General features: G+C 51.7%; 13 protein-coding genes across 13 annotated transcripts; 6 read left to right on the top strand and 7 right to left on the bottom strand.

Moving 5' to 3' along the window:
- Positions 1-43: 43 nt before the first annotated feature.
- On the bottom strand, positions 44-993 carry AUEXF2481DRAFT_67306 (uncharacterized protein; the record flags this gene model as incomplete). Its single annotated transcript, XM_013486651.1, has 3 exons — positions 44-789; positions 842-854; positions 910-993. 3 exons carry the CDS (start codon positions 991-993, stop codon positions 44-46), a joined length of 843 nt encoding a protein of 280 aa, XP_013342105.1.
- Positions 994-1,305: 312 nt separating this feature from the next.
- On the top strand, positions 1,306-2,702 carry AUEXF2481DRAFT_109774 (uncharacterized protein). The gene is made up of 5 exons (XM_013486690.1): positions 1,306-1,412; positions 1,468-1,753; positions 1,801-1,921; positions 1,972-2,043; positions 2,101-2,702. Exons 1-5 carry the CDS (start codon positions 1,375-1,377, stop codon positions 2,319-2,321), a joined length of 738 nt encoding a protein of 245 aa, XP_013342144.1. The 5' UTR covers positions 1,306-1,374; the 3' UTR covers positions 2,322-2,702.
- AUEXF2481DRAFT_325334 (uncharacterized protein) lies at positions 2,492-3,279 on the top strand. Its single transcript, XM_013486689.1, has 3 exons — positions 2,492-2,697; positions 2,764-2,846; positions 2,902-3,279. Exons 1-3 carry the CDS (start codon positions 2,661-2,663, stop codon positions 3,184-3,186), a joined length of 405 nt encoding a protein of 134 aa, XP_013342143.1. The 5' UTR covers positions 2,492-2,660; the 3' UTR covers positions 3,187-3,279.
- Positions 3,280-3,372: 93 nt separating this feature from the next.
- AUEXF2481DRAFT_81302 (uncharacterized protein) lies at positions 3,373-5,424 on the bottom strand (the record flags this gene model as incomplete). Its single annotated transcript, XM_013486674.1, has 2 exons — positions 3,373-3,861; positions 3,913-5,424. The coding sequence occupies 2 exons, from the start codon at positions 5,422-5,424 to the stop codon at positions 3,373-3,375; spliced, it is 2,001 nt and encodes a 666-aa protein (XP_013342128.1).
- Positions 5,425-5,548: 124 nt separating this feature from the next.
- AUEXF2481DRAFT_6599 (uncharacterized protein) lies at positions 5,549-6,504 on the top strand (the record flags this gene model as incomplete). Its single annotated transcript, XM_013486498.1, has 4 exons — positions 5,549-5,729; positions 5,783-5,920; positions 5,973-6,054; positions 6,108-6,504. 4 exons carry the CDS (start codon positions 5,549-5,551, stop codon positions 6,502-6,504), a joined length of 798 nt encoding a protein of 265 aa, XP_013341952.1.
- On the bottom strand, positions 6,283-7,462 carry AUEXF2481DRAFT_41764 (uncharacterized protein). Its single transcript, XM_013486602.1, has one exon. It carries the CDS (start codon positions 7,086-7,088, stop codon positions 6,540-6,542), a length of 549 nt encoding a protein of 182 aa, XP_013342056.1. The 5' UTR covers positions 7,089-7,462; the 3' UTR covers positions 6,283-6,539.
- A 105-nt stretch (positions 7,463-7,567) lies between these two features.
- Positions 7,568-8,499, top strand: AUEXF2481DRAFT_325337 (uncharacterized protein). The gene has a single exon (XM_013486688.1). The coding sequence runs from the start codon at positions 7,587-7,589 to the stop codon at positions 8,412-8,414; it is 828 nt and encodes a 275-aa protein (XP_013342142.1). The 5' UTR covers positions 7,568-7,586; the 3' UTR covers positions 8,415-8,499.
- Positions 8,500-9,174: 675 nt separating this feature from the next.
- AUEXF2481DRAFT_73903 (glycoside hydrolase family 3 protein) lies at positions 9,175-11,655 on the top strand (the record flags this gene model as incomplete). Its single annotated transcript, XM_013486668.1, has 6 exons — positions 9,175-9,201; positions 9,300-10,016; positions 10,067-10,126; positions 10,150-10,251; positions 10,357-11,186; positions 11,253-11,655. 6 exons carry the CDS (start codon positions 9,175-9,177, stop codon positions 11,653-11,655), a joined length of 2,139 nt encoding a protein of 712 aa, XP_013342122.1.
- A 3,437-nt stretch (positions 11,656-15,092) lies between these two features.
- On the bottom strand, positions 15,093-17,774 carry AUEXF2481DRAFT_6595 (uncharacterized protein; the record flags this gene model as incomplete). The annotated part of the gene is made up of 5 exons (XM_013486497.1): positions 15,093-15,412; positions 15,465-16,762; positions 16,814-17,410; positions 17,527-17,679; positions 17,761-17,774. The coding sequence occupies 5 exons, from the start codon at positions 17,772-17,774 to the stop codon at positions 15,093-15,095; spliced, it is 2,382 nt and encodes a 793-aa protein (XP_013341951.1).
- Positions 17,775-17,957: 183 nt separating this feature from the next.
- Positions 17,958-18,907, top strand: AUEXF2481DRAFT_324962 (uncharacterized protein). The gene has a single exon (XM_013486687.1). The coding sequence runs from the start codon at positions 18,022-18,024 to the stop codon at positions 18,613-18,615; it is 594 nt and encodes a 197-aa protein (XP_013342141.1). The 5' UTR covers positions 17,958-18,021; the 3' UTR covers positions 18,616-18,907.
- Positions 18,908-19,123: 216 nt separating this feature from the next.
- Positions 19,124-20,241, bottom strand: AUEXF2481DRAFT_325100 (uncharacterized protein). Its single transcript, XM_013486686.1, has one exon. The coding sequence runs from the start codon at positions 20,005-20,007 to the stop codon at positions 19,201-19,203; it is 807 nt and encodes a 268-aa protein (XP_013342140.1). The 5' UTR covers positions 20,008-20,241; the 3' UTR covers positions 19,124-19,200.
- A 785-nt stretch (positions 20,242-21,026) lies between these two features.
- AUEXF2481DRAFT_6594 (uncharacterized protein) lies at positions 21,027-22,702 on the bottom strand (the record flags this gene model as incomplete). Its single annotated transcript, XM_013486496.1, has 2 exons — positions 21,027-21,916; positions 21,967-22,702. 2 exons carry the CDS (start codon positions 22,700-22,702, stop codon positions 21,027-21,029), a joined length of 1,626 nt encoding a protein of 541 aa, XP_013341950.1.
- A 202-nt stretch (positions 22,703-22,904) lies between these two features.
- On the bottom strand, positions 22,905-23,762 carry AUEXF2481DRAFT_41754 (uncharacterized protein; the record flags this gene model as incomplete). Its single annotated transcript, XM_013486601.1, has 4 exons — positions 22,905-23,393; positions 23,448-23,550; positions 23,646-23,697; positions 23,756-23,762. 4 exons carry the CDS (start codon positions 23,760-23,762, stop codon positions 23,358-23,360), a joined length of 198 nt encoding a protein of 65 aa, XP_013342055.1. The 3' UTR covers positions 22,905-23,357.
- Positions 23,763-24,291: the final 529 nt, after the last annotated feature.

Below are 24,291 nucleotides of genomic sequence, written 5' to 3'. Positions count from 1 at the left end.
TCAGCAGATGTACAGACGCGACATGCCGAATGAGATATTAATATCATAATGCAGGTTTCGACTGCAAGAACCATTCTCCCTCGTCCTTGTGCACTCTGCCTTCCTTGTTGAGCTTCTCCAGCACCTGCAACACACCCCTTTCTGCTGGTGCATGCAGATTCTCAGGATACCCCTTGTAGACCACTCTGACCAAGTCCATCGACTGCCATCCTTTCTTGCCCTTTTCGGTCTCTCGTCCCAGAACATCGACAATTTGACTTTCTCTTTCCTGTCGATGACGAACGTACTCCTGGATCTTTGCCTTGCCATCCTTGATCACAGGCCCATGACCCGGATAAGCCTGACCTGAAAACTCATTTTGCATCTTCTGCAAACTATCCATATACGCTGCCAGGTCTTCGAACACAGCTGTGCCCTGACCCAATACATTGTCTCCAGTAAACATTGCGTCTTCCTCTTCAAGGATCAAAGCCATGTGATCAGTTGTATGGCCGGGGCAATGGAATGTTCGCAATGTGGCTCCCTCTGTCTTGAAGATCTGACCATGAATGATCTCTTGTTGATTTACCTCGGGCTGGTTTTTGTAGATCGGTGTTGATGGGTAGAGGGAAAGAAGGTCTGGGATACCTCCTACATGATCGGGATGCCAGTGTGTTAGGATCACTTTGTCGATGGAGGCTTTTTCTTGCTCCAAGGTTGTTCTTAGAGAGCTCAACCAGGATGGCTTTCCTTCTCCTGTGTCGATTAGAAGGCGTTTTGGTCCTTGGCCTACTAGGTAGGTGTTTGTTCCTTTGATGCCATCAGTGTTGTCATGTGACAAAGTATGGTCAATAAGTAGTACCTTGGAGAGTGAACTGCAAACTGTCAGTATATCAACACAGTGACGGCATCATCTTGTTGGAGACCCACCTTTCCTGGGTTTCCGCCGAGTATTCTTATTACTCGCGAGCTGATCCGCTCAATCTCTGGTAGATGTACTAGGCTCGATGCCATGGTGAATGAGTCGCGAACGAATTGCCGATTGAATGAGTCGATGTGGATGATGTATTGCTTTGCGCCTATAAGCGAATTTGAGTTGAGTAGTCGGACTGGTGATTTATTCAAAAGCTGATGTTTGATTAATCATCTGTTTGATGCAATGAGGCAGTCTGGTTGTCGAACCTCGGCTCTGCGACCACAAACTAGGGCTGTTTGGCGTTGGCGGAGCTTGCAATCTGGACAGGGTGCCCTTTTGTCTCCGAGCCGAGACGATCCTATTTGAGCACATTCTGTTGCTTAGGGAAAAATAAATTATGCGAAAGACCCCTTCGAGAATTTTTCGTTCATCTTGTACCATTCAAATATATCTTTATATACACATATTTTTAAGCGAAGATGGGACTTACTGATGATTTTGACGAGGATGACCGTCCGTGAGTTTTAGGAGAGATGGTTTTCTGATGGTCTATGTACTAATATGGTGGACAGTCAATTGGATGCCTCGACCATGGCCCTTCTACAGGAGTTCTATACCGAGAGAGATGAGCGGGAAAAGCAGTTCGAGGACCTGAAGGCAAAGGCCGAAGACGAATTTGACTGTTCGAAGCCGCTGTCTATGGACTTGTTCACAGAGAGCTGGCAAGACAGTCAGTTCTGGTACAAGGACGAGACGGCAACTGTTCTGGCCGAGCAACTGTTGGATGGTGTCACAGAAGACAGCAAAATTGCTGTCGTTTCTGCACCAAGTGTTTATATCCAATTGAGGAACCTCCTTGTAAGTGCGTCAAGAGAGAAGATATGAAATGGAACTAATCAGGGCAGAATGATCGTGAGAGATATCCGATACGACCAAAGTTGATGCTTCTCGAATTCGACGAGAGATTTGGTGTCTTCAAGGACGACTTTTCGTTCTACGACTACAAGCAACCGTTCAAGTTGGACCGTAAGACTGCTGCGTTGTAAAGAAGTGATTAAAGTCTGACACGAGTATAGCCAGCCTCAAGGGCGCATTCGACAGGATCATCTGTGACCCACCGTTCTTGAACGAGGACTGTCAATCGAAGGGTAATCCTCCTCTGCTGTAACTCCTGGAGATTCTCGCTGATCAAATGTGTCAAACAGCTGCACTCACTGTCCGCTGGCTGGCCAAGACATGGGAGGCTCCTCTCAAACTTGTACAATGCACTGGTGAGCGTATGGAATCATTGGCGCACAAATTGTACGGCAAAGCTGGTATGCGTACCACAACCTTCCGTCCGGAACATTCAAAGGGCCTGAGCAACGAGTTCAGATGCTACGCCAACTTTGAGTGTGATGCCTGGAAGTTCGAGCCCAAAGTGTGAGTGGGGTTACGACTGGATTGTCATGAGTGACAAAAGACTAGTGAGATTTGGAGGATGATTTAGAAGTAGATAATACATGCATCATGCAGAAACACGGCCGCAGTCAGGCTGACAGGCGATTTAGACAGGTTTGGGACGCAGTAAATCTGAATCAGGGTCGAGAGCCAGGGTTACGTCAGAGCTTGGAGCTTCACCCCGCAGTCGTCACTTTCGGTCGGCATTCGGACGAGTGCAAGTGAACGAGGGGTCCTCGACTTCTTGATCTACCAGGGCATTGCACTGTTGCACCTTCCTTGAATTGTACATACCAAAGCTCGATCTTCACATAACACATCAACCATGGCCGCTGCCTGTATCTTCTGCAAGATCATCAAGGGTACCGTAACATCCATTCTCAAGGCTTCAAGTGACCACAACATCTGACACTACGGCAATCACACAGGCGAGATCCCTTCGATGAAGCTCTTCGAGAGCGAAAAGGTCTTTGCCTTCCTCGACATCAACCCTCTCAGTTACGGCCACGCTGTTCGTGCCTCCAGAACCACCCTCTACTCAAGCACCTCTGTCTAACAACCAGCAGCTCGTCATCCCCAAGTACCACGGCGCAAAACTCCACGACATTCCCGACGACCAACTCACCGAGATCCTTCCTGTCGCAAAGAAGATCGCTCAAGCAATTGGAGCCGGCGACTACAACATTCTGCAAAACAATGGACGCATCGCACATCAAGTTGTGGATCACGTTCACTTCCACATGATCCCCAAGCCGAATGAGCAGGAGGGTCTCGGCATCAAATGGCCTCAGCAGCAAGGTAACCAGGAAAAGCTCAAGAAGCTTAGAGAGGAGATCATGTCGAAGATGTAGAGAGAGGATAGGGAAGAACACTGGGACGAAACACGATTGGAGAGATGAACCAACTTGGAACGAATGACGATAGTGCTCGGCTCATGACTATAGAGCAGCAAGACCATGTTGGCAAATGACAAACACTTGGAATTGCGTATTCTTACTTTTGGATTGCCTCGGACTCGCAAGTCTCAAGTTCTGTAATCACGCTATGAAACCACTACACAGGGCAAGTCCTCCGCATACCCAAGCAGGCCACCATAAGACCCACACTGTGACCCCTGTCCACACTCTCTCCACTCTCCATGCCCACGCAGCGGCCGCAATTACCTCATCGAAGCTCTTGCCTGTTACAAGTCCGAGAACGTGCAGTGCAGCTGGAGGTGATGTTGCAATCATAACAATCACTGACAAGACTCCCAGAAGCACCTTCACTGCGATTGGCCAAGTTCGCGGCGGCGAGAATGGTCGTACAAAGGATAGAGGAGATGCGAGAAGACCAACGAAGAGAGCCTGTGAAAAGTTGAGGGTTGCAAGTGTAGACAGTGCGGCTCCTAGCAGAAGCAGAGAGAAGCATTGAATCAAGGTATACGTCTGAGGCGGAAGGTTGAGAGTATGGCGAAGTGCAAAGGCCAGAATGGCGGGCATTGTGATGGTTGGCGTCATGAGAGCTGCGAGCATGGTGAGGGATGCCTGGTGGTGTGTCAGCGGACATCTACTAGAAAGCCAACAGACTTTACATACCTTGTCCGGAATTTGGTTCAGGACATAGAATGGCACAAGACCAAGAGCATGAATGCCGAGGACGATCGCTAGAGGGCTGAAAAGATCTCTCTGAACCACCTCAAGGTCTGCAGAAGGTACCAACGCCACGCTCGCGCCATCCTTGACAAGAGTCATGTCAGGCTTCTTCTCGCTTTTAGGCGAAGCTGGACTGAGGCTTTGCGCTTTTGGCTGACCACTCCGTACCCAAAGTAAAATGCAAGTGATAGTAAAGTTTACAGCGATGAGCATAGCACTTGGCAGGTAAGTACCGATACTCACGAAGCGGTTAGCTTGCATGAGCAGATAGAAGAAGAAGCTTTGATGCAGATGCTCCAGAAGGTTGTTTACACTGCGGAAGAGACTTTCGACCGCTCTTCCGAGCGAGACTTCGTCATGCCAGCCATCACCAACTGTTTGTAAGGTGATGGCGTCGATGTGATAAGGCATGAAGACGCTGTGAGGACCGCTTGAATGGCCTACAGCTTGGTTCATCATACCTCTGAGCATCGTGTCAAGACGCTCGCGGTAGCTATCCTTGTGATCCCACATACGCTGAATAGTACAGGTGATGCCCAGTTGACCCTGAGCAATGTTGACAGCAGTGTTGACGAGATCGAGATTGGGTAGTTGGCCGTTGATGCCGTCATACACAACGTGAAGCTTCTCAAAGCGATGACCCCATGGACCAGCAGGGTAGTCGATAGCAATGGCAGCTTGAAGGGCACCAGCCTTGATGTTCAGAGCCTCCACAGCGGTCGTGTCATGGGTGTCATGGTAGGCATCGACCCAGGCATGCGGGCCGTAGGTGCTATCTGAAGGGATCAAGACGATGATATCCTTTGACCAGATAGACCATCTCTTGAAGTATCTCGCTAGAGTCAACAGCAGAGCGACACCGCTGTAGTTGATCTTGTCATCCATGTTTTTCCAAGCAGCGATCAGGACCATTGCCTCGGTGGCATCTGCTCTAGGGCCCTGTAACAAGGCATAGACATTCTGACCAGTCTTGTTCTGACCCGAGATGGAATAGGAGAAGTTCTGCACATCGGGCTTCAGTCCGTTGGCAGCAAGCAAATGGTACAGCTTTTGAGAGCGGTCCTCGGGGGACAGCTTGTCCATCTCGGCGACTTCCTGCCTGTATGCGCGGAAGACATTGTGTTCACTGCCACCAAAGTAGGTGTGAACCTGGCCGGGAAGGATGGCATTCTCGGAGACATAGGTGCGGCGGGAATATTCGTCGAGGGGGAGCAGCAACAGCCAGGCGACGCCAATGACGATGCACAGAAGCGACAGGTACGGCGGGATGCGGCCAAGATGGCGATTGTGTCGGAGACTGAGCAGTCCCGCTTCAGACAAGACTCGTGTTATTATGCATTCATGTGAGTGTGTTCGGGCAGGCCATCTTACACAGTAGAGCTGCCATGGCTTTGATCGGACGAGCTTCAGGAGGTGGTCGCGGGCAAGAGGGTCGACAATGGCAATGGCCGACATGTTTTCGAGGGGGGAGCGTTTGCGACTCTGCACGTCTCCGTCCGTCAACGCGACTGACTTGACACCGTCCTCTCCTGATCCCGCATACCTGACCGCCCTCCTGCTCGCCCTGCACTTGCTAACGATGCCGTCGCTGTCGCTGCCCCAGTTCGACGCACGTCGCGTGCGCTCATATCTCTTCCGCCTGCCCCTGTGTACGCGTGCGCTCTTGCTCGTCATAGTCGCTTTCTGGATCGCTACCCTTCGATTTGATCGCTTTCCGCCATGGGCCGCTTTGATCCCTTCTGAGATGAATCTGCAATCAAGTATCTACTCTTCTGCCATGTGAGATTGGTCTCTTGTCTGACTGCTGTCCTAGTGTACCGATTGAATACTTTCCCCTTGCTGCACGTTGGCTTCATCCACATGATCGTCAACATATTCGCTCTGACGCCGCTTCTCGAGCGCTTCGAGGCAGAGAATGGCTCTCTTCCTACTCTGCTCCTCTTCACAGGCCGTTCGTCTACCACCTGCTTCTTCACCGTCCTCACGGCTGACATACCTCCTAGCATTCGGTCTTCTCCCTGGAGGAAGCTACACACTGATTGAGCGCTTCATCTTCAGAGGCAACACGACCGTTCAAGGCGCAAGGTAAGCCTCTCTTTGACCTACCCGGACCTTGCCTATTCTGATTGCATCTACAGCATATGGGTCTTCCTTCTCCTCGCTTCCGAGTCCATCAAGACCTACAAGCAGAACCCCAACTTTGCTCTTGGTCCCTACAACATCCCTACCTGGACCGCTCCCTTGATCCTGAATCTCTTCGTCTCGGTCCTCATTCCCAACACCAGCTTCCTTGGCCACCTATGTGGTCTTGCCGTTGGATACCTCTGGGGCTTGGGTTACGTCAAGTTCCTCGTGCCCAACGAAAAGATCCTGAGATGGATCGAGGGCAAGCTCAACCTTCTTGGTCGCCTACCCCATTACGTATCAGTCGACCAGAAGACATATGGTAGATACGGTGTGCTTCCCACGACTGCATCGCCCAGACCGGTCCCAACTCTCGCTCCTGTTGGAACTACTCAGAGACTCGGTCCCTGATTGCATTCTGCAAATAAAAAGCTAGCTATATCTCTTCAATCTTCCAACTTCGGCACCACTCTCTTCAGCCATTTACTCAGATCCTGCAAGACGGCAGGTGAAAGCGCATGCGCCAACCCCTCATACTCCTTGATCTCCAACGCTCCATCGTCTACGCCCAGCTCCTTCAATTTGTTCAAGCCTTCGACCCATTTGCTACGTGGAATTAACCTGTCGGAGACTCCGCGTGCTAGAAACATAGGCACGTGTCCGACAACGTGTGGTAGCCCTCCCTCGGTGCGTAGCTTCTGGATTGTCTCAGGCAGGGGCAAGTAACCCATCAGACCAACGATACCAGCAAGCTTACCAGAATGACGAGAAGTCAGCTCGGTGAGAAGTGCGAGAGCACAGCCTTGAGAGAAGCCTCCGAGGACTATACGATTGGGTGGTATGCCTCTCGTTGTCAGGTCGTCAATGAGCGATTCGACATATTTGACACTCTTCCGCAGACCCTCTTCATCCTCCTCAGGGGCGAGTTCTGGACGACCAGCAGGAGCCGGTGTCAAGGAAGAGGGTATGTACCAAGCATTCTGCCTAGCGTCCATGTTATGTGGCGCATTCGGGAAGATCCATTGCATATAAGGTAGCTTGTTTCCTTCGTGGAACTGTGTGGCTATGTCTGCAGGCTACGTCAGTGCTTGTTTGTGTAACGTTCGAGGAGGTCCGGAACATACTCTCCCAACCCATGGCATCATCGTCGAGACCATGAAGGAAGATTATGGCAGCACCATGAGCGGGGTCGCTGGCAGGCTGAGGAGCTGGTTTGATGAGGGGGGTTTGTTGGTCTTGCATATTGATGTGATTTGGGGAGGACAGTCGAGAACGGAAAGGCAAAGTCAAGGCAGAAAGCATCTTATACGAAGAGTATGACTTCAGAATCCAAAGTTTCACGACCCATCTCCTCTCGCCCGCCCGTCGTGTGACGGTAGCACAGTACGGGATGACCCCCAGGGACAGTCAAATGTGGGGTCGAACGGGGGTGGGCTCCGAAAGACATCCGAGCATGACGAAACCTTCGATTCTTAACGCTCGTCACACTCGCAATGCCACATATCGAAGAGCTACCGACGACGGCAAAGGCAGCCGCTCCAGGATGGAGTTATGTCGTCGATACTGGATACGACCCTTCGAAAGCCGCCATCAACCCTTCAAGTCGCAAACGCGTGCGCGCGACCGCTGCAGGCCTCAGTCAAGGCGATCTTACCGTCCGCCAGCAAACTGCCATCCAACGACATCTGGATGAGCTCGACAAGGACAGCCACAAGCCTGTCAACATCGCTCCACCAAAATCCAATCGCCGCCAGACTCAGAACACGCGACGAATCTTGGCTTCAGGAAAGGACTTTTCGCATTACTTGGACCAGGACGAGGCTGCATTGGCTCTGAAGCAACACCATGGTCCGGAAGTAGACGTAGAACCTCCCAAGCCAGCTCAAAGAGCGAGCAAGACACCTATCGCTAGACGCAAGTTACAACCAGCTCCTGCTGCTGCAGAAGCTAGTCCTGCTCCGACCACTGCTGCTTCCAATGCTGCTTCCACCGCTCCTTCCGCGCCTCTGATACCGTCTTTCCTCAAGCCGTATCTTGTGGACTCGTCCACCGATTCACAAAAGCTCCAGCACGATTCGCTGTTATCGCCGCCTGCTCCACTTACAGCTACCACGGCCGAACTCGAGGCTCTGCTCTCAGCTCCACAACTTTCATACAATGCTGCGCGTTCTGCCCCAAGTCCAGCTACTGCTCCGCCGCAGAGAGTGTTTTGCGAGATTTGCGGATACTGGGGCCGTGTCAAATGTCTAAAGTGCGGCTCTCGTGTTTGCGGGCTCGAGTGCAAGAGCGCTCACGATGAGAGCAGATGCATTCGCTTTTGAGCTTGTTTTGCTATTCTCTTCTTACCATGATACCCTTTTTCGCTCGTATACAATTACACAAGTTCCGGTCACCGAGAACCTGCTTCCTAGACGCTTTGAGTCGTTCGACCAAATGAAGAAACCACGATGCTCGCACGCTGCTGGCCCATGCAGAAGGCGCAGATCTGTATCAAAGACAATTTACTTGATCCTCTGTTCCAAAGGTTCTGACATGGTCCACGTGCCAGGTCAACCCCAGATCGTAACCCCGCAAGCCTTGTTCCTTGTTGCGATACTTGGACAGCCAGTCAGACGCCCGCACGATTTTAGCGATATGCACGTTGCTACGCATTCGCTTAGAACCGTGCGACATATTTGAGATGACCATCACAGTTGTAGCAAGCTTGAGGATAGGTTGTGCAAAATATCTCACGGCCGCCTCGTCGATGCCCCCACATGATCACCTCCTGGGATGAGCAAAACAGATTGTACGCCTTACAATTACCAATACTTGGGCGCTCTAGAGCCGCAGCCTTTGTCCATCCGCGTCGCACGGGTATAGAGCTTCCGGCCTCTGTCTCGAATCTCTCGACATGATTCCTATAACACAATTCTTCAGGCTCCTGTGCTTCATAATTGCGTTCGAATATGCATCACAAATCTTTACCACAGCTCCTTGCCTGTTTGCTCTTCGTCTGGACATGCGGATTTTTAGTCGCCAGTGGCCAAAGCACTACTCAGCCTTCTCTTGCTCAGATCACAAGTGCACTTGCTGCCGGCCATGGAACTGGTGGTGATAGTTCACTGGGTGATTTGTTAGCAGAAGCTGGCAATACTCTGGAAACTATCATTACAGATATCATTGCTCAACTCGCAAAATGGACAACTTTTATCCTCTTTCCTGAGCGTTACTCCTCATATGGACGCTCACCTCCTGCTTATCCATCGCCACAAGTTCAAGGAAGTGGAGAATGGTCGCAAGCATACAGTCAAGCGGCAGCCTTAGTTGCTCAGATGACTGTTCAGAAAAAAGCAAACATTACACTAGGCTCTTCAGAAACTCACGGTTGCTGTGGTTTCACTGGTAGTGTTCCTCGCCTTGGTTTCCCTGGCATATGTTTGAACGATGCCGAGAGCGGTGTTCGTACTGCTAGCAAGATCAATGGCTATCCTGCTCAACTTCATATCGGAGCTTCTTGGAACAGATCTCTAGCTTATGATCGCGCACACTATATTGGTCAAGAGTTCAAGACCAAGGGTGTCAATGTGCTTCTTGGTCCTGTGGCAGGTCCGCTGGGCAGGATTGCGACTGGCGGGAGAAATTGGGAAGGCTTCTCGAACGATCCATATCTAGCTGGGGCCTTGATCGCGCCGACCATCGAGGGTATGCAGCGGCCAGTCATTGCTTGTGTCAAGCACTTTATCGCCAATGAGCAGGAGACCAATCGTAGTCCATTCTTGCAAGGATTTGTCAGCGGCTTGATCAACTTGAACAATTCTGTCTCGTCGAACTTGGACGACAGGACCATGCACGAGTTGTATTTATGGCCCTTTTGTGACGCCGTCAAGGCTGGGGCCGGCTCTACCATGTGCTCTTATCAGAGGGTGAATAATAGCTATGCGGTAAGTCCAGCCGCGTCGGTACATATCTATAGGTCACTAAACATCGTCAGTGCCAAAACAGCAAGACTATGAACGGTCTGCTCAAGACCGAGTTGGGCTTCGAGGGCTTCGTGTAAGCGACCGGTACGCACAGCATATGGGTGTTGCTAGTGTGAATGCAGGCCTAGATATGGTCATGCCAAGTTCCATGTACCTGGACGTCAATGGTTTTGCTACTGCCGTCAAGAATGGATCCGTCAACAGTACTCGGCTAGATGACATGGCCACCCGCATACTCGCAACCTGATATCGATTTGCCAAACTACCAAATCCGGGACTGAATGATGTGGACGCACGTCAGGTGGCAGCAGAAGCGACGCTGTTCCAGGGTGCAGTCGAAGGTCATGTGCTGGTCAAGAATATCAATAACGCGCTCCCACTCCAGAAGCCGATTGTCTTGTCATTTTTCGGATATGATGCTCCCGGCGGATTGAACACATCCGACGCTGACCTGACACTGTACCAAAACGGAAAGGCCAATACGCGAGCATTCACAAATGGAAAGCCCTATACTGGGTTGGATGATCTGATCAACTCGGCTCAAGTCCTTCCGGCCGGCTTCTCTGGTTCCGAGGTAGCCCTAAATGGAACAATGCGTACTGGCGGATCTGGTGCCATTACACCTGCAGCTTCGATATCACCTGAGGATGCATTCCGCAGTCAAGCTGCCATCGATGGTACTGTGCTGTACACAGACTTCACCCCGCAGAATCCTACAATCAGAGATTCCAGGAGTCCGTGCTTGGCGTTTGTCAACTCTCAGTCCAGCGAGAGCTGGGATCGTAGCAAACTTGCAGACGTCTACTCTGATACGCTGGTCACCAATGTTGCTTCTCAATGCATGAACACGATGGTCATCATCCATAGTGCAGGCGTCCGTCTCGTTGACAGGTGGATCGACCATCCTAACATCACGGCCGTCATTTATGCCAATCTGCCAGGACAATACAGTGGAAACTCGTTGACAGAGATCATGTACGGGCGGCAGTCACCATCTGGACGTCTCCCTTTCACTGTCGCCAAGAACGAGTCTGATTATGGCAGTCTTCTGAGGCCGACCCTGCCCGACCGGACGAATCCTCAATACTCACAGTCTGACTTCACAGAAGGTCTCTTTATCGATTACAAACGGTTTAACCAGCAGAAAATCACGCCTTGATTTGCGTTTGGACATGGTCTAACGTACTCGAACTTCAGCTACTCGTCTTTGCAGATCTCGATTAGTGCGAGTGCCATAAGGTCAGCAGCACCTCCAATATCCACGAGTGATATTGCTTCCGAGGGCGGCACAACCTTCCTGTATGACAACATCGCTACGGTCTCCGTCTCCGTCGGGAACACTGGCAGCGTTGTGGCCGCTGAGGTCGCTCAGCTATACTTGGGCATACCTGGTAGTGGTGTTCCTAAAGTTCTTCGTGGCTTCGAGAAGCAATTGATACAGCCAGGTACAAGTGTGACTATGGTTTTCTCCTTGAGAAGGAGAGATCTCAGTATCTGGAATGTGATCAGACAGCAATGGATGTTACCTTCTGGTAACTTCAACGTCATGGTTGGCAAGAGCGTGTTGGATATTCAGGTGCAAGGCACTCTGACACTGTAAGAAGTAACCAGCATAGTGTAACTTTCCACGAGCGTTTCCGGCCGTGCATTATGTCTTCTTCTCCAGAACTGCGTGCTGTTGAGGTAGCTTTCATTGCGTCTTTGTGGCTCATGACGATGATCGAGAGCCAGGAGACAAAGTTCAGGACCGTCGTTGTGCAGATGACCCTGACGGTGTTTTGTCAGAACCTCCAATGACAATACGTTTGCGCATATTGGTAGAAATCATCTTCAATGCAGGGAGAGCACGTTGGAAAGTATCTCATGATGCAATTCAACTCTCAAGCTACTCGGGTGGCTGCTGCGCCCATCTCGTTCCCTTCATGCTTTGACATACGAAAGTAAAAAAGAAGGTATTTGGGACTGTTTCAGATGCAATGTTTATTCAGACATCCACTTGCCTTTCAGCTCTTACTTCCAACTCGGCCGAGTTCGTCCATTAGTCTAGATTTCTCACAAGCAAACGGTGACAGCGAAAAGGTTCATGGATGAGTGGGCCGCCGTGGTTTATTCCTTCGAGCAAAACGGCACGAGAGAGGGGTCTTGCGGATGATACTCCTCCGCTACATCTTTCCCTTTATTTTGAGTAGCGTAGAGACAGAGCACAGCACACTTGTGGCGTTAGAATTCGCTTCCTCAAACTCTCAGAGGAGGAACTCCGCGGAAGCCACAGCTGTTCGAATGATTGGGGTTTGGGTTGTCGGCTCCATACCGTTGTGCACATGGACATTGGCGTCGCGGGGGCCCCTCTCATCTGCGCGAAATTTCGTCTGGGCCTTCTTGCTTGGATATCAGCAGGTCAGCGCTAGGAGGTTGCTCCTCGGCGACAGTGGCAGGTCAAGAGAAGCACTGCGTGTATGCGCGTGTACTTCTTAGAGGTAGGAGACGCCGATGATACCAGTGAAGAGGATAGGTAGTCCGAAGTATCCGGCTTAGCAGGCTGGGCCTCTTTTTGTAGCCCACTTCCCGAACATGCCTATCAATCCGTTGCATGCAACAACCGCCATATGTCTCTCGGCGATTGGCGAAGAGAGAAGTCCTCTCATACGACCTCCGAGCCGTTCTTTGCAAGTCGGCTAGATAGTCACGGCCAATGCGGTTACCTCACATTGACTGTGCTTTCACAATCCGGATGTCTTGATCATTCTTGGCTTGCAGCTTTGGTGCTTACGATGGGCGTCCTTGGCCTTGTCGATATTCGTACACATCCACGTCCGGAAGCTAGACGGAAAAAAGACACCGCTCGCCAAGAATAAAAAAGATACATGAAGAGATTGAGAGGAAGACGCGATCCACCCTGCAGCAAATCCCTGAGACCAGCGACCGAAAGCTCTGCGAATCAAGCTTTCACCAGCCACGATTGATTGTGGCATACCCACCCTCGAAAGCGAGTGAATGCGCAAAGATATTTGCCATCGCATCCAATGTCCTTGAGATCGTTGATCAGAACTGCCGTGATGCTCCGACTTGTGCCTTTCCCTTGCAGATGCGAAGAAAATGGAGAGAAAATGTGAAAAAGGACGCGCAATCACGCGTCATACCTCAGAGATGCTCATCTAACCTGCGGCCGCTAGCCGTAAAATGCTGCACACAAAGATAGAAGACGACCAAATCTCGCCAAGCATTGACATGACTTTTCAGAAGGGGTCCTACCATTGACGGGAGCCCCGTACATCGTTTCTATAGTGGTGTCGGTCTGTGACAGCAGCTAGCGAAGCTGCTTTGACCTTGTCAGCATCCCTCAAGTCAAGACGTGGATGTAGGAGAATCAGATAGAGGGCGTGTGTCATAGCGAAAGCTCGAGGCTCATGGCGCTCGTTTGACAGTTGAAGGAAGATGTCAACATTCCGTGACGTCTCATCGGGCCTCCCATCGATCTGAGAATGAAGAGGAGGTGACTTCGTATGAGCGTTCGAGCTCGCTCTCAATCATGCCACAGAACGAGGTCGGAAAGCCACAAGCAAAGACGTCGGGATCAATACCGTATGCATGTATACCGTTGACTGGAGTGCAGTAGGCAAAAGTCTCCACCTAAACATAGCATCCCCGACATCAATTCATACCCACTCTTTCCCCCTTGACCATGCCTCGAAGCGGCGTTTGCAAAGACAAGTGAACAACTCGACGTGTCGCATAACATCCCGATCCTCAAGTCACCATTGGCTTTCCCTTCGATCTTTCCGTCTCCAAGCGAAACGCAGGTTGACTCGAAGTCCATTCATCCTTCACATGCACAGGACACTTCGGGTCGATAAGATGAACATCGAAATCTCCCTTCTCGGCCACGCCGGAGCAGAGCGAAAAAGGCTCGCAAACGGATCAACCTCAATAGCGGGATTGCGAGTCCTCAATGTCTTGGTCAACACACCGCGATCCTCCCAGTTGGCAAACGAAAGGGATCAAACATAGCAATTAGGATAGAGGATCCTCTACGTCTCGAAAGACGACCCATCGTCTATGATGTGATGGCTACTACTGGCGGCGAGATAGAGTGTTATGTGACGTCCCATGACTCGGTCATGACCTGCCGAGTCAAGCAAGTTGATGAACCGACCTCTTGGTAAAGGCTCGGCGGAGGTGGAGCGCGCGGCCGGGAAACGGCGGTCAATCAGCGCACCTGCCGGGACGCGCCCAAACTCATAGTCTGACGCCTCGTCTCGGCGCACCGCCACACGTACTCAACGATCTTTTGACAACGGCGCAGGAAAAAGCGATCGAAGATTCAAGGTAGCAGTGGCGTTAGTATACGTCGCGCCCCGTTAGCCAACGGTAAAGAGGACGGATCAGCGTACTAGTATCCGTTTGACCTGGCTCCTCACAAGTCGACTCGAACACAGGCAGTGAGCATAGGCAGATAGCAAGTACAATTGTGAATAAATACGGCCGTAGATTGCGGACCGTATGGACTAAGAAACTAAGAGGTTGCAATTCGGGAAAGACCATTTCCAATGACCAGAGTGACGGTCGGGTATTGTGTGCTGATAACCATTTGCGACAAAGGAGACAAGGGGAGAAATGAAAAACAGCCAAAGGGGAGAAGAGCAAAGAAGGGTATATCGAAACAGACAGTCAGACCCTTGAGCACCCAAAATCAGGCCCAGACATTCCAGAAAGCGCTCAATCACTGTGTACATTGAACGAACAAATCGTGCTTGTCTGTGTGCGCCTGAAGAAAGCAAAGGAAAGAGTAACAAAAACATTAGTAGTCGCAACAGGGGAAATAGCGAACAATGAAAACCAACAAGTCTTTCTTGCTGGAGGAGGGTATCGACTGAATCAACACAAGGAAAAGTCCAATGGCGAGAAAGGACATGGGGTATCTCAGATCGCCTGATCGCTGATCGAAGGCGGTTTTGATTATCCTTCAGTCTCCAGGACCCAGGTGGCAGGTTGATTCATGATGGGTCGTTATCGGCAAAGTTGGTGGCAGTCGGAGCTTTAGTAAACCAGCCTGAGCTCGTAGCCTGAGGAAGGCGATCTGGGTTGCCACTGGTTCTGTTGCATGTCGACCGTAGCGAACTCGACCTTCATATCTTGACCTTCGGGCAATTCACGAATTGCCTCATCATCCATCAGAATCTGAATTCCTTTTTGGTTGACGCGCACTGTTCGGACAATCTTCTGAGGCTCGATACTGAACTTTGCTGCGGCTGCACTGACAAACTCATTGAGGTTCCTCTGCAAAAGGTAAATTGCGCGGTAGTAGTCATCATCGGTTGCCTTGCCCTGACCGCGGGACTGTAGATAGAAGCAAGCCACTAATTCAGGTCAGTAAGTTTGTCTAACGTTGAAACCGGATCGTGAACGTACGAGGCTTGTTAGCGCGCTCGGGTGGAGGTTGATAAGCAGAATCTACGCCGATTGCCTCAAACCATCCGGCGAAAGTACCACCAGTGGGCGAATGCGCTTGCATCTTGACAGGCTGATCAGGTGGACTGGCCAAATGCTGGGGGTTTGAAGACTTGAGATCCATAGTTGCGACTTGTGAGTTGCTGCGATCCCATTCGTTGGAGTTGACGCGGGAAGGTGGTCCAAAAGCGCTTGGGCGGCGGAAGTTTGAAGGTAGCGATTGGTTGCTAGGAGTAGGCGAAACCATGGCGGAGCTGGCCTTGTTACTCTGATCATCCCACATGTTTGTGTCGTTGGTATCGACCCGAGTAAGGCCCTGAGTATCGCCAGTCAGGCTCACCGGGTGAAGATCTGGGTCGTCTTCCTCGGCGCCTCTCAAAAACAGAACACTGATGGGTCGGGTGGAACCAAACATGTCTTGCAGTCCGATAAGCTTCATTTGCAGGTCTTCTTCGGCAGAAGATCTTCCGGTCGAGGCTGTAGATGACATAGACCAAGTTCTCTTGTGCTTGGGAACCTTGCCAGGTCGTTGAGGCATCGCATTGACCTTTGAGATGGAGCCACTTCTCTTGCGCTTGCTCGAATCTCTCATACCGGACTCGATTTGAGAGATTTGCTGATTGAGTTTGTCGATCATCTTTTTGACGTGCGCAACATCGTTGGAAAGCTTGCGCTCAGCTCCGTGGTCGCGGAAAAGCTTGACTTTGCAGTAACATACTTCGTGGGTAGGTTGCTGAGATGGCGACATGGAGTCGAGCAACAACTCGGTCTTTGTGCACAGACGGACCGGAATACCCTTCACACCCTTGGAATGGCTGAAGTCGGTGGAGAGGAAGTTGAAGCGAACCGAGATGGGACACTCGATTCCTTGGGCATTAGGAGATGGGCTCCATGTCACGCAAAAGCCATCGAACGAGGACGACTCGAGCTCCAGCTTTGGTCGGTTGAGATCGTTCGATTGGTTTTGGTCCACGAATTCGACAGCTTGGAGGCGGCCGCCGCGTTGATGGGCTTCGTTGGTGCCTCTACCTTCTTTCCAGAGCTGCCAGCAGGCTCCAGGGCGCTGTCTTTGAGAGTCATCCTCGAAGGAAACGCGAACGAAAGTGCGGTATTTGAGTTGGCCAACAACCGAGTGCTGAGGAGCAGTGTCGTGGACATTGAGCGTGTAGGCCTGTCCCTTGTTAAGGTAAGTAACCGGGATCTCGTCGGCCGATCTGACCATGGCGGTCGGAGCATTGAGAGTGACGCGGTAACGGAAGCTGCAAAGAAGGTCAGTAAGAGAGGCAGGATGGAAGTGGCCGAGGACTGACTTCTCGCTCGACGGATGTTGGGGCATGGCGACGAGTGCAGCGTTGCTGAGGTGCGGCGGGAACATTTGCTCTATTTGAGGTTGATTGGACATTTCGACGTCGAGGTTCATGTCACCACACATGGGTGAATCGGCTGCTTGACTGTCGAGTTGGTCGAAAACGGGCATTTGATGTTGGAAGTTGTGGGGAGGGAAAGCAGGCTGGTGATGCATTTGGAATGGGGGAGCAGGATTTCCAAATGGGTTCATGTGATTGTGATGGTGATGCTGCATAGCATGTGCAAATGAATGCATGTGCGCCAGCTGAGGAGCGTGAAGGGCCGACGTGTCCGAGGTTGGCATAGACAGCGGAGTGTTCAGGCCCATACCAAAGCCAGGCGTGTGGAGGTCACCAGCTTGCGGGTGGTAGAGAGTGTTCGTACCGCCAGGCGTGGGTGTGTAGTAGCCTGACATCTGGTTTGCGAACGTGTTGAACGAGGAGCTGTTGGGGTCCAGCACCGAGGGGGTGAGGCCGGTGCTACCAAAGTTCCATTGTTCCGTCGAGGATGCCCGAGGAGTAGGGTCGGCATCCTTGATGTTGTGGTGCTCGGCGAATTGGCTGTAGTCGCAATGCAATGGTCAGTCTGAGCACTGCAAGAGTGGTGGTGCTTGTCTTGATTGACAAAGATAGAGTAGGGGCTGTTTGGGTGAGCGGGAAGGTGGAGAGGGACATACCGAGGGTTCAACGTCGCGACGTCGAGAGCATCCAGCGACGGACCATTCGACTGAGCGGCCGACGAGGTGGGTGGGTTGGGGTTGAACTTGATGGCCTCGAGGTATGGCTTGAAGCTCTTTTGCAATTCAATGCTCGGCTTTTGCGAGCTTTGTCTGCAGCAGCAATAACAAATCATGTCAGCCACGGATGCGCGCCCAAGGTCAGCCAGCTGTGGCAGTGTGGCTCGCTCTTACCTATGCTCGAACATGGTTGCCGGGCGCTCACCATGCAATGTCTCGATGTTGATTTGTGTTGGGGGCGCCGATATTGCGAGCGCGTGGTGAAGAAGGTGTTTATGAGAAAGGTGAAGGTCGACTCTTGAGGATAGGTTCGTCACCAGGTGAGTCGATGAAACAGCGTGCAATAAGGGAAAGGCGCAACCACAAGCCACAGGATGTCCGCACCGTTTTAACTGCAGGCTGAATTGTGGCCCGACCAAAACTTACGCTACCAACATGGAAGCGACACTCAGCCTGTCCCGTGCGTTACCGATTCTCTTCGCTTGCGCTTGCTTGCCCGTGAGCCATCATCGCTCGATAGCTGTCGTCTGCCATGCCCCATGTGTCTCGCGATGCTTCCTCTCACTTTTCGCCCTGCCAGTGAAGATCATCTTTCTGTGCCGCGCCACATCAAGTCAGCCACATGGCTGTGCAATCCTGTTGTCAACCTTTCGCCTGGTGCTACGGTTTTTGTTTTTGCTTCGGATCGCTTGTCGCTCACACATGCACGCTTGCAAAAGCGGAAAGCGTGCCCACAGTGTGTGGCTGGAAACGCATCCCCGCAAACGCTGCAGCGCTGACTCGAGCCCTTCACGGCAATCTTCGATCTCGTCCTCAGCAGCACGAACTGTGGCTCGATCATCCTTTCTTCCAAAAACTCGAGCGTTGTCTCCGATGTCACCAGCTCCGAAGCTTACGTTGCAGCCCAGGCCAGCAAATCCGACTAGCACGCTTTTGAGAATTGCCGACTCGACCCTTTCTCACGCCCCCCTTTTGCCCTTTCTGATACGCAGACTGCCGCTGTCGCATCTCGCAAGCAGTTGCGGGTAAGGCAGACTGCTGACCTTTCTATTGCTGCTGTGACGTAGAGCGACCTCCCTGACCGGTGCCCGAGACCACCACACGCGGGTCTACGCATACAATCTTCCCCGAGTGCTGTTGTCACTACACTGCATGCTTTTCAATCTCACCCTGCATCAGAGGCGGATTGCGTCTACGATGGTAATTCGCCGATACAGCCACAGCTGCTTTCGTTCCTTGACATACGATGCTGCCGCTCTATCATCGATACCATGCCCTACTTCTTCTAGAACACACTTTTCTCTGCCGTCTCTCTTCTCCAAGCAATTTCCCTTTTGCAACACCAACCGAAATTGAGATGTGCTTGCTGCTGGTTCATTATTGGGACTTTGGTAAGCCACTAACATCATGCGCTGAGCGAACCTTATATCGCGTCGAGCCATCCTATTATTACCACTAACACCCATAATGTAATTGCGCATGGCCCCTCCAGGGTTGACACACAGCGAGAAAAGAGAGGGCACGTCCTGCCGTATCAGACGAGACGTCAAAGAGTGCAAGCGTTCGTCATGGAGCTAAAAGGAGACTCCACTTTCAACCGTCAAGGACGTTCGCTCAAACGGCGCCTCTCGCGCTTGGCCTCGTCTCTCGCGAAAGCCACCCAAGCACCACACGAGGGCAACAGCTCTCGAGGCATCGATCAGCGAACGAGGGGCCCGTAGCAATTCCGAAGCTTGTGATCCGCCGATCTCTTCCCCTCTTTGTCCGTCGGTCTGCCACAATCCAGTGGCGGTGGACAGCGAAGCAACACGGGATATCCACTTTCCCGGAAGACTTTTGATCTTCGACGCAACTCGGAGATCTCGCGATGTCCAGTGACCAGAGTCCGTGGCTGCTTGCTGTCTCTTGTTCAGTAATCGACGACTTGGACTCCAAATTTGACTTTCCAAACGAACCACCTAGCGCCGCGAAACCGAACGTGGCTCTCTGGGAACGGGTAGCCGTCCATTGGTAGCCATTGTTCTCCTTCGGATTACAGCTTGCGCCACATCTGCCACACCTGCCACACTCGGTCAACGCTACCCAGCCGCTTGAGACGGTGCTGACCCCTCTTCTGTGAGAGACCACAGAAGAGACTCTGGCAGCTGTGGCAGGTGAGCTGTGGCTGTGTGGCTGAGCCGCTGTCATCCTGTCACGCCTTGAACCATGTCGGCCGCGGTCCAGGCTCCATCCTTCCAAACTCTCTCTTTTGATTCGATGTGAGCTCTCTGCGGGAGATTTGCTGCACCCAATCTGGCGCGGGAAGTTCGGTATGAGGGGGGGCTTTGTGGCTGCCATCAAATATGCCGCAGGCTGGTTCTCAACCCATGGAGACAATCTCCCGTATTCTGTGGCATTCTGTGGCATTTTGTCTGATTGCATTTGCCCTCTTCGACTGCACTCGACAATCCACGTATGGCGTTGTTCATCTGTGGCTGGTGCCTGATGTGAAGAAGGGAAAGTATGGACGATCTACAACTGCGCGTGAGACGAAACAGTGTCTCTTCCCCTGACCGTGGATTTGGAAGCAGACAGTCGCGCGCGCATCACTGACTTTTACCGAGGGACCATTTGCATTTACCGCTACATCATCTGAGGAAGGTCATTGTATCACTATATCTGTTGCCAAAGCCGTCTTCAGACGTGCCCGCTTGAGGCATGTCTGAATGGTCGAACCGCCAATTGGCGATTGTGGAGATTTGAGGTCTGTTCAGAGGAGAAAAGGCGCGTGAACGTGTGCCCTCCGTGCCAGTGCCGTCATGTGGAGAACAATAATGGTAATCTGACGCGGCAAGAGTAGAAATGCAGGGTGTAGATTGTCAATAGAGATATATTACATCGGTAGTACCATGCCACTGTCATACCGCTGCACTGTGAGCCCAGCTTCCATTAAAGTGCTCTGGAGCGTCGCTCCGAGCATACTGCACCTGCAATTCCAACCTGCAGCACAAAGGTACTGTTCTCTCTGTACGCGTAATCCCCTCCCCCTAGGTAAGAAGCGTTTCGAGACATCCAGTAAGCTTCATGGACACAATCAGTCTCTACGTACGGTAGATCAGCGACCGCAAATCAACGCGATCACTGGCACCTTGGCAGGGCAATTGGAAAGTAGACTGTGTGTTACATGTTCTATTGGCCAGCACCGTCGGCGACTCAAAGCCAGCCACGCTCATGATTGATGGAAGCATGGCGCAGCCGCATCTTGCGCCAGCAATTCTTCCACTGCATATGCCCCGCCATTCCTACCTCACCACATGACCTCCGGTGCACATGGCTACACACCCTATCCACAACCATAATCATCCGTCATACTCTCAAGGTTGGAGCGTTGTGATCTAGGCATCCTACTGCCAGGATTGTGCAATCTTGCCTCATGTGTTGGCGTAATACGACCCACGCAATTATGTCGATGGCTTTGGCGAGTCTGAAGGAGTAGCAGTGCGAGTGGAAGCAACCGCCGTATTGTTATCTTGCATGCTACCGTAGCGTCGAACATCACCACTACCTCCGACACTTTCCCTCGATGACAGATGGGGACTGTCCAAGGGAACACTGGATCTTGATGTTCCTCTGCTGTGATTCGAGTCACCGTCAGGGCACCTGATGGCAGTAAGGAAGCTCGAAGATGAATCTTCCCTTCTTGGTCTTGCCAAAGACGAAACAGAACTAGGACTCGGGATCTTAGATAGGCTTGGAAACTCTACTACAGGCGTCAATACTGGCGAAGGTAAGATGCGCTCGGTAGCGAGCGTGTCTGGTGCTTGGAGCGAGGATAGAGATGGCCTTTGCCGTGCACGATGGTCGACAGAGACACATCTTTGAAGGGGAGAGCTGGCTGCATGCTGTGTCTTGACTTGAGTGCAACGAGAGTCGTCATCATCGTATTCGAAAGAGAACCTGCGTGTCTGCTCCAGGTGCAGCGATTCTGGACGAGTGCTGTCTGCATCGAGAGATGTTTTACGGAAGCTAAGATCGTCGCTTGGAAGAGAATCGTTTTCGATGCCAGCATGTTGTTGGGACAAAAGTTGATCATCATTCGAAGCGGAAGCTGCGTCCTGATCGTCGACCATCTCTGCGTATCGTTGATAAGCCGAGTAGGATTCAGATGAGTCGGTGTCAGAAAGTGAAGGTCGCCCGGCCAGAATTTCGAACATCGAGGCTTGGGAGAGGCTGGTAAAGTCATGAGGGCTCGGAGGAGAGTCGAAATCACTGTAGTGGCAGGTCGTCGAGAGCTTGTGTGACAGTAGAGTCATCTTCTGCGATGGAGACACCGTACGATTACGAAGAGGCACTGATAGCATGGTAAGTCCTTGTCCCAGTCGGGCGGAAGATCTGACGTACCTCTTTGCGCCTTTCTAGCGGCTTCCTCCTTTCCTCTGTCTTCGACTCTTGTTCTTTCTAGGAATTCGAAGACTGTCTCTCGGGGATCGTCCCTGTCTGTGTTGGTGCCAGATGCTGTACGTCGTCTATGCTCTCTGCGTAGTAGGCTGCCTTGCCTAGCGCGCATGACGCCAGCAACCCCTTCACTATCTCTAAAGATGATCAATTCGAGTCTTTTGACTTCGGCCTTGTATTCTTCTCTTTCTAACTGCCATCGTTGTCTTTCGAGATCCAAATCATGATGTGACGCAAACCGAGTCTCCACTTCGTACTTCAGCTTGCGGCTAAGAGAGGCGTTCTCGTCGCGCAGGTTGCGAAATCCTTCAAAGATTCCAAGCAGAGGTGAGTTGTATTTGATGTCTAGAGAGCGATAAGGCTCTGCCATCAAGGTACGCATCATCGAGTCCATGATCTGGTCAACATCCGGTTCGCAACCTTCAAGCCAAGTCGGACATGGCTCTGAGATTGTGTCTTTGAGAGAGGTACGTTGGTCCGCAGACCATATGGACGATCTCGCGTTGCCAGTGGAGAGACAACGGTGGGAGAAGTAAGAGCTGATTTTGGGTCGCACCTTCTTGTGAGTAGAGCCAAAGCCGCTGGTGATGGTTGGCTCTGTCTCATCTTGCTCGCCTACCGGCATGAGCGCATGAGGAAAGCCAGGTTGGATCCTTCTGCGCCATTGATGAATGTCCGCCATGTTGTTGGTGTGCTGTGGAACAATCTGGTGGAAGCAGCGATAGACGCTCGCGCAAAAGCTATATGGTAGCGAATGTTGTGATGTTGTTGCAGTGTTGATCTGAGCAAAGCAAGTCTTCCCAGGCGGAAGCCGCGACCACTTACCTCACTGCCTGAGACGGCCGCATCTACGTTTTACAGAAGGCACATACTGATGGAAGGATCGATGGAGTGAAACTGTGTTTTTTCTGCGGAATCGAAGATAGGTAAGATTGGTCACATAAATAAGAGAGATGCTAAAAATGAGAGATGTGACCCCAACTCCATGCACATGTACCCGATGGAATACAGGTCAAGTGTTTGGTAATGGTGGGGTCTTTGATATTGGCACGATGGAAAATCCTTCAGCAAATTCTGCATGGAGATCGCGAGTTGCTGTACACACTTATGCCGTGTTGTTTTGTTTGGGGAAGGGTCACAGAGGAAGACGAGAGTAGACGGGAAAGGTAGAGGTGGACCAGGGTGACAGGGTGACAGGGCGACGAGACCGAGAGGCATTTTGCACAACCAGATTCATGGCATTTGTCGCAAGGAGTCATTTCGCGCTCCTTCTAGCAAAGCTTCCAACCCATAACACAGGACGCCGATTTTTGACTTTCGTGATGTGGTTGATGCGTTTATGCGGACTCTCTCTTGCCGTCCTTGACCTCCTTCTGCAGAGGCTGTTAGTATGGCGTCGGACTGGCGATGGAGGTTGCGCCACGTACCAGGGCTCTCATGGTGCCGTGAAGAGCATGTCTGTGGTTGCGTCTGAACTTGGGGTCGGTACCCTTGAGGGAAGGGTATCTGTGGGTCTTGGGCTTCTTGATACTGCGGGTGTCGTCATGTTAGTCGGTCGTTCTCATCGGGCTGGTTGATGGCGGAGCTGGCGGTCGAGAGGTGGTATAGAGGATGTCGCTGCGTACCCGTTCTTGTGGGCCTTCTTGGCCTGGTTGTGCTGCGACGAGTTCTTGGACTCTGGAGAATTTTGTCAGCATTCCATCAGCGTCTTTGACAATATGCGAGCGCAACTTACTGGCCATTGCGACGTCTGGAAGTGAATAACTTGTCGAGGTGTCTGGTTCTCCAAGTTCTGCGCACTGTGAAGTTGCCCAATTCTGCGCACACCGCTAAGCGAGTGGCCTTGGCAGCGCACGGACCCGACTCTGCTCGCTCTTCCAACCTCACTTGTCGACCATTTCTTAGTCAATACAACATGATGACAGTAAACACTCTTATCTGGAGGAAGTGTCTGTAGCGACAGAGCTGCAACAAATTGCCTCTTGTCTCAAACCTACAGTGCAATGTCGCGATCACGAAGCACTATCTTATGAACAGTCTCATGTGCTTCAATCGTCTAAGGGCACAAGCTTGACGACCAGTGGCTCCTCTTCCATTCTCATCTTCAAGACTGGTCCACACTCTTATTCTCTGTTCTAATTGAGAGGAACCTTTTCGGAAGCATCGCACGTTTAGCTTATACCGTTAGTCCGACGTACCGAATCTGAACATTCATGACACCTTGGCCGAACCGTGAAGACGTCATACCATTAGCCCTTGGCCTGTGGACCG

The sequence above is a fragment of the Aureobasidium subglaciale genome (genome assembly GCF_000721755.1).
Source record: "Aureobasidium subglaciale EXF-2481 unplaced genomic scaffold scaffold_16, whole genome shotgun sequence".
In the NCBI taxonomy this organism is placed as follows: Eukaryota; Fungi; Ascomycota; class Dothideomycetes; order Dothideales; family Saccotheciaceae; genus Aureobasidium; species Aureobasidium subglaciale.
Note: the sequence above shows the minus strand (reverse complement) of the source record. Positions and strands in the feature narration are given on the sequence as shown.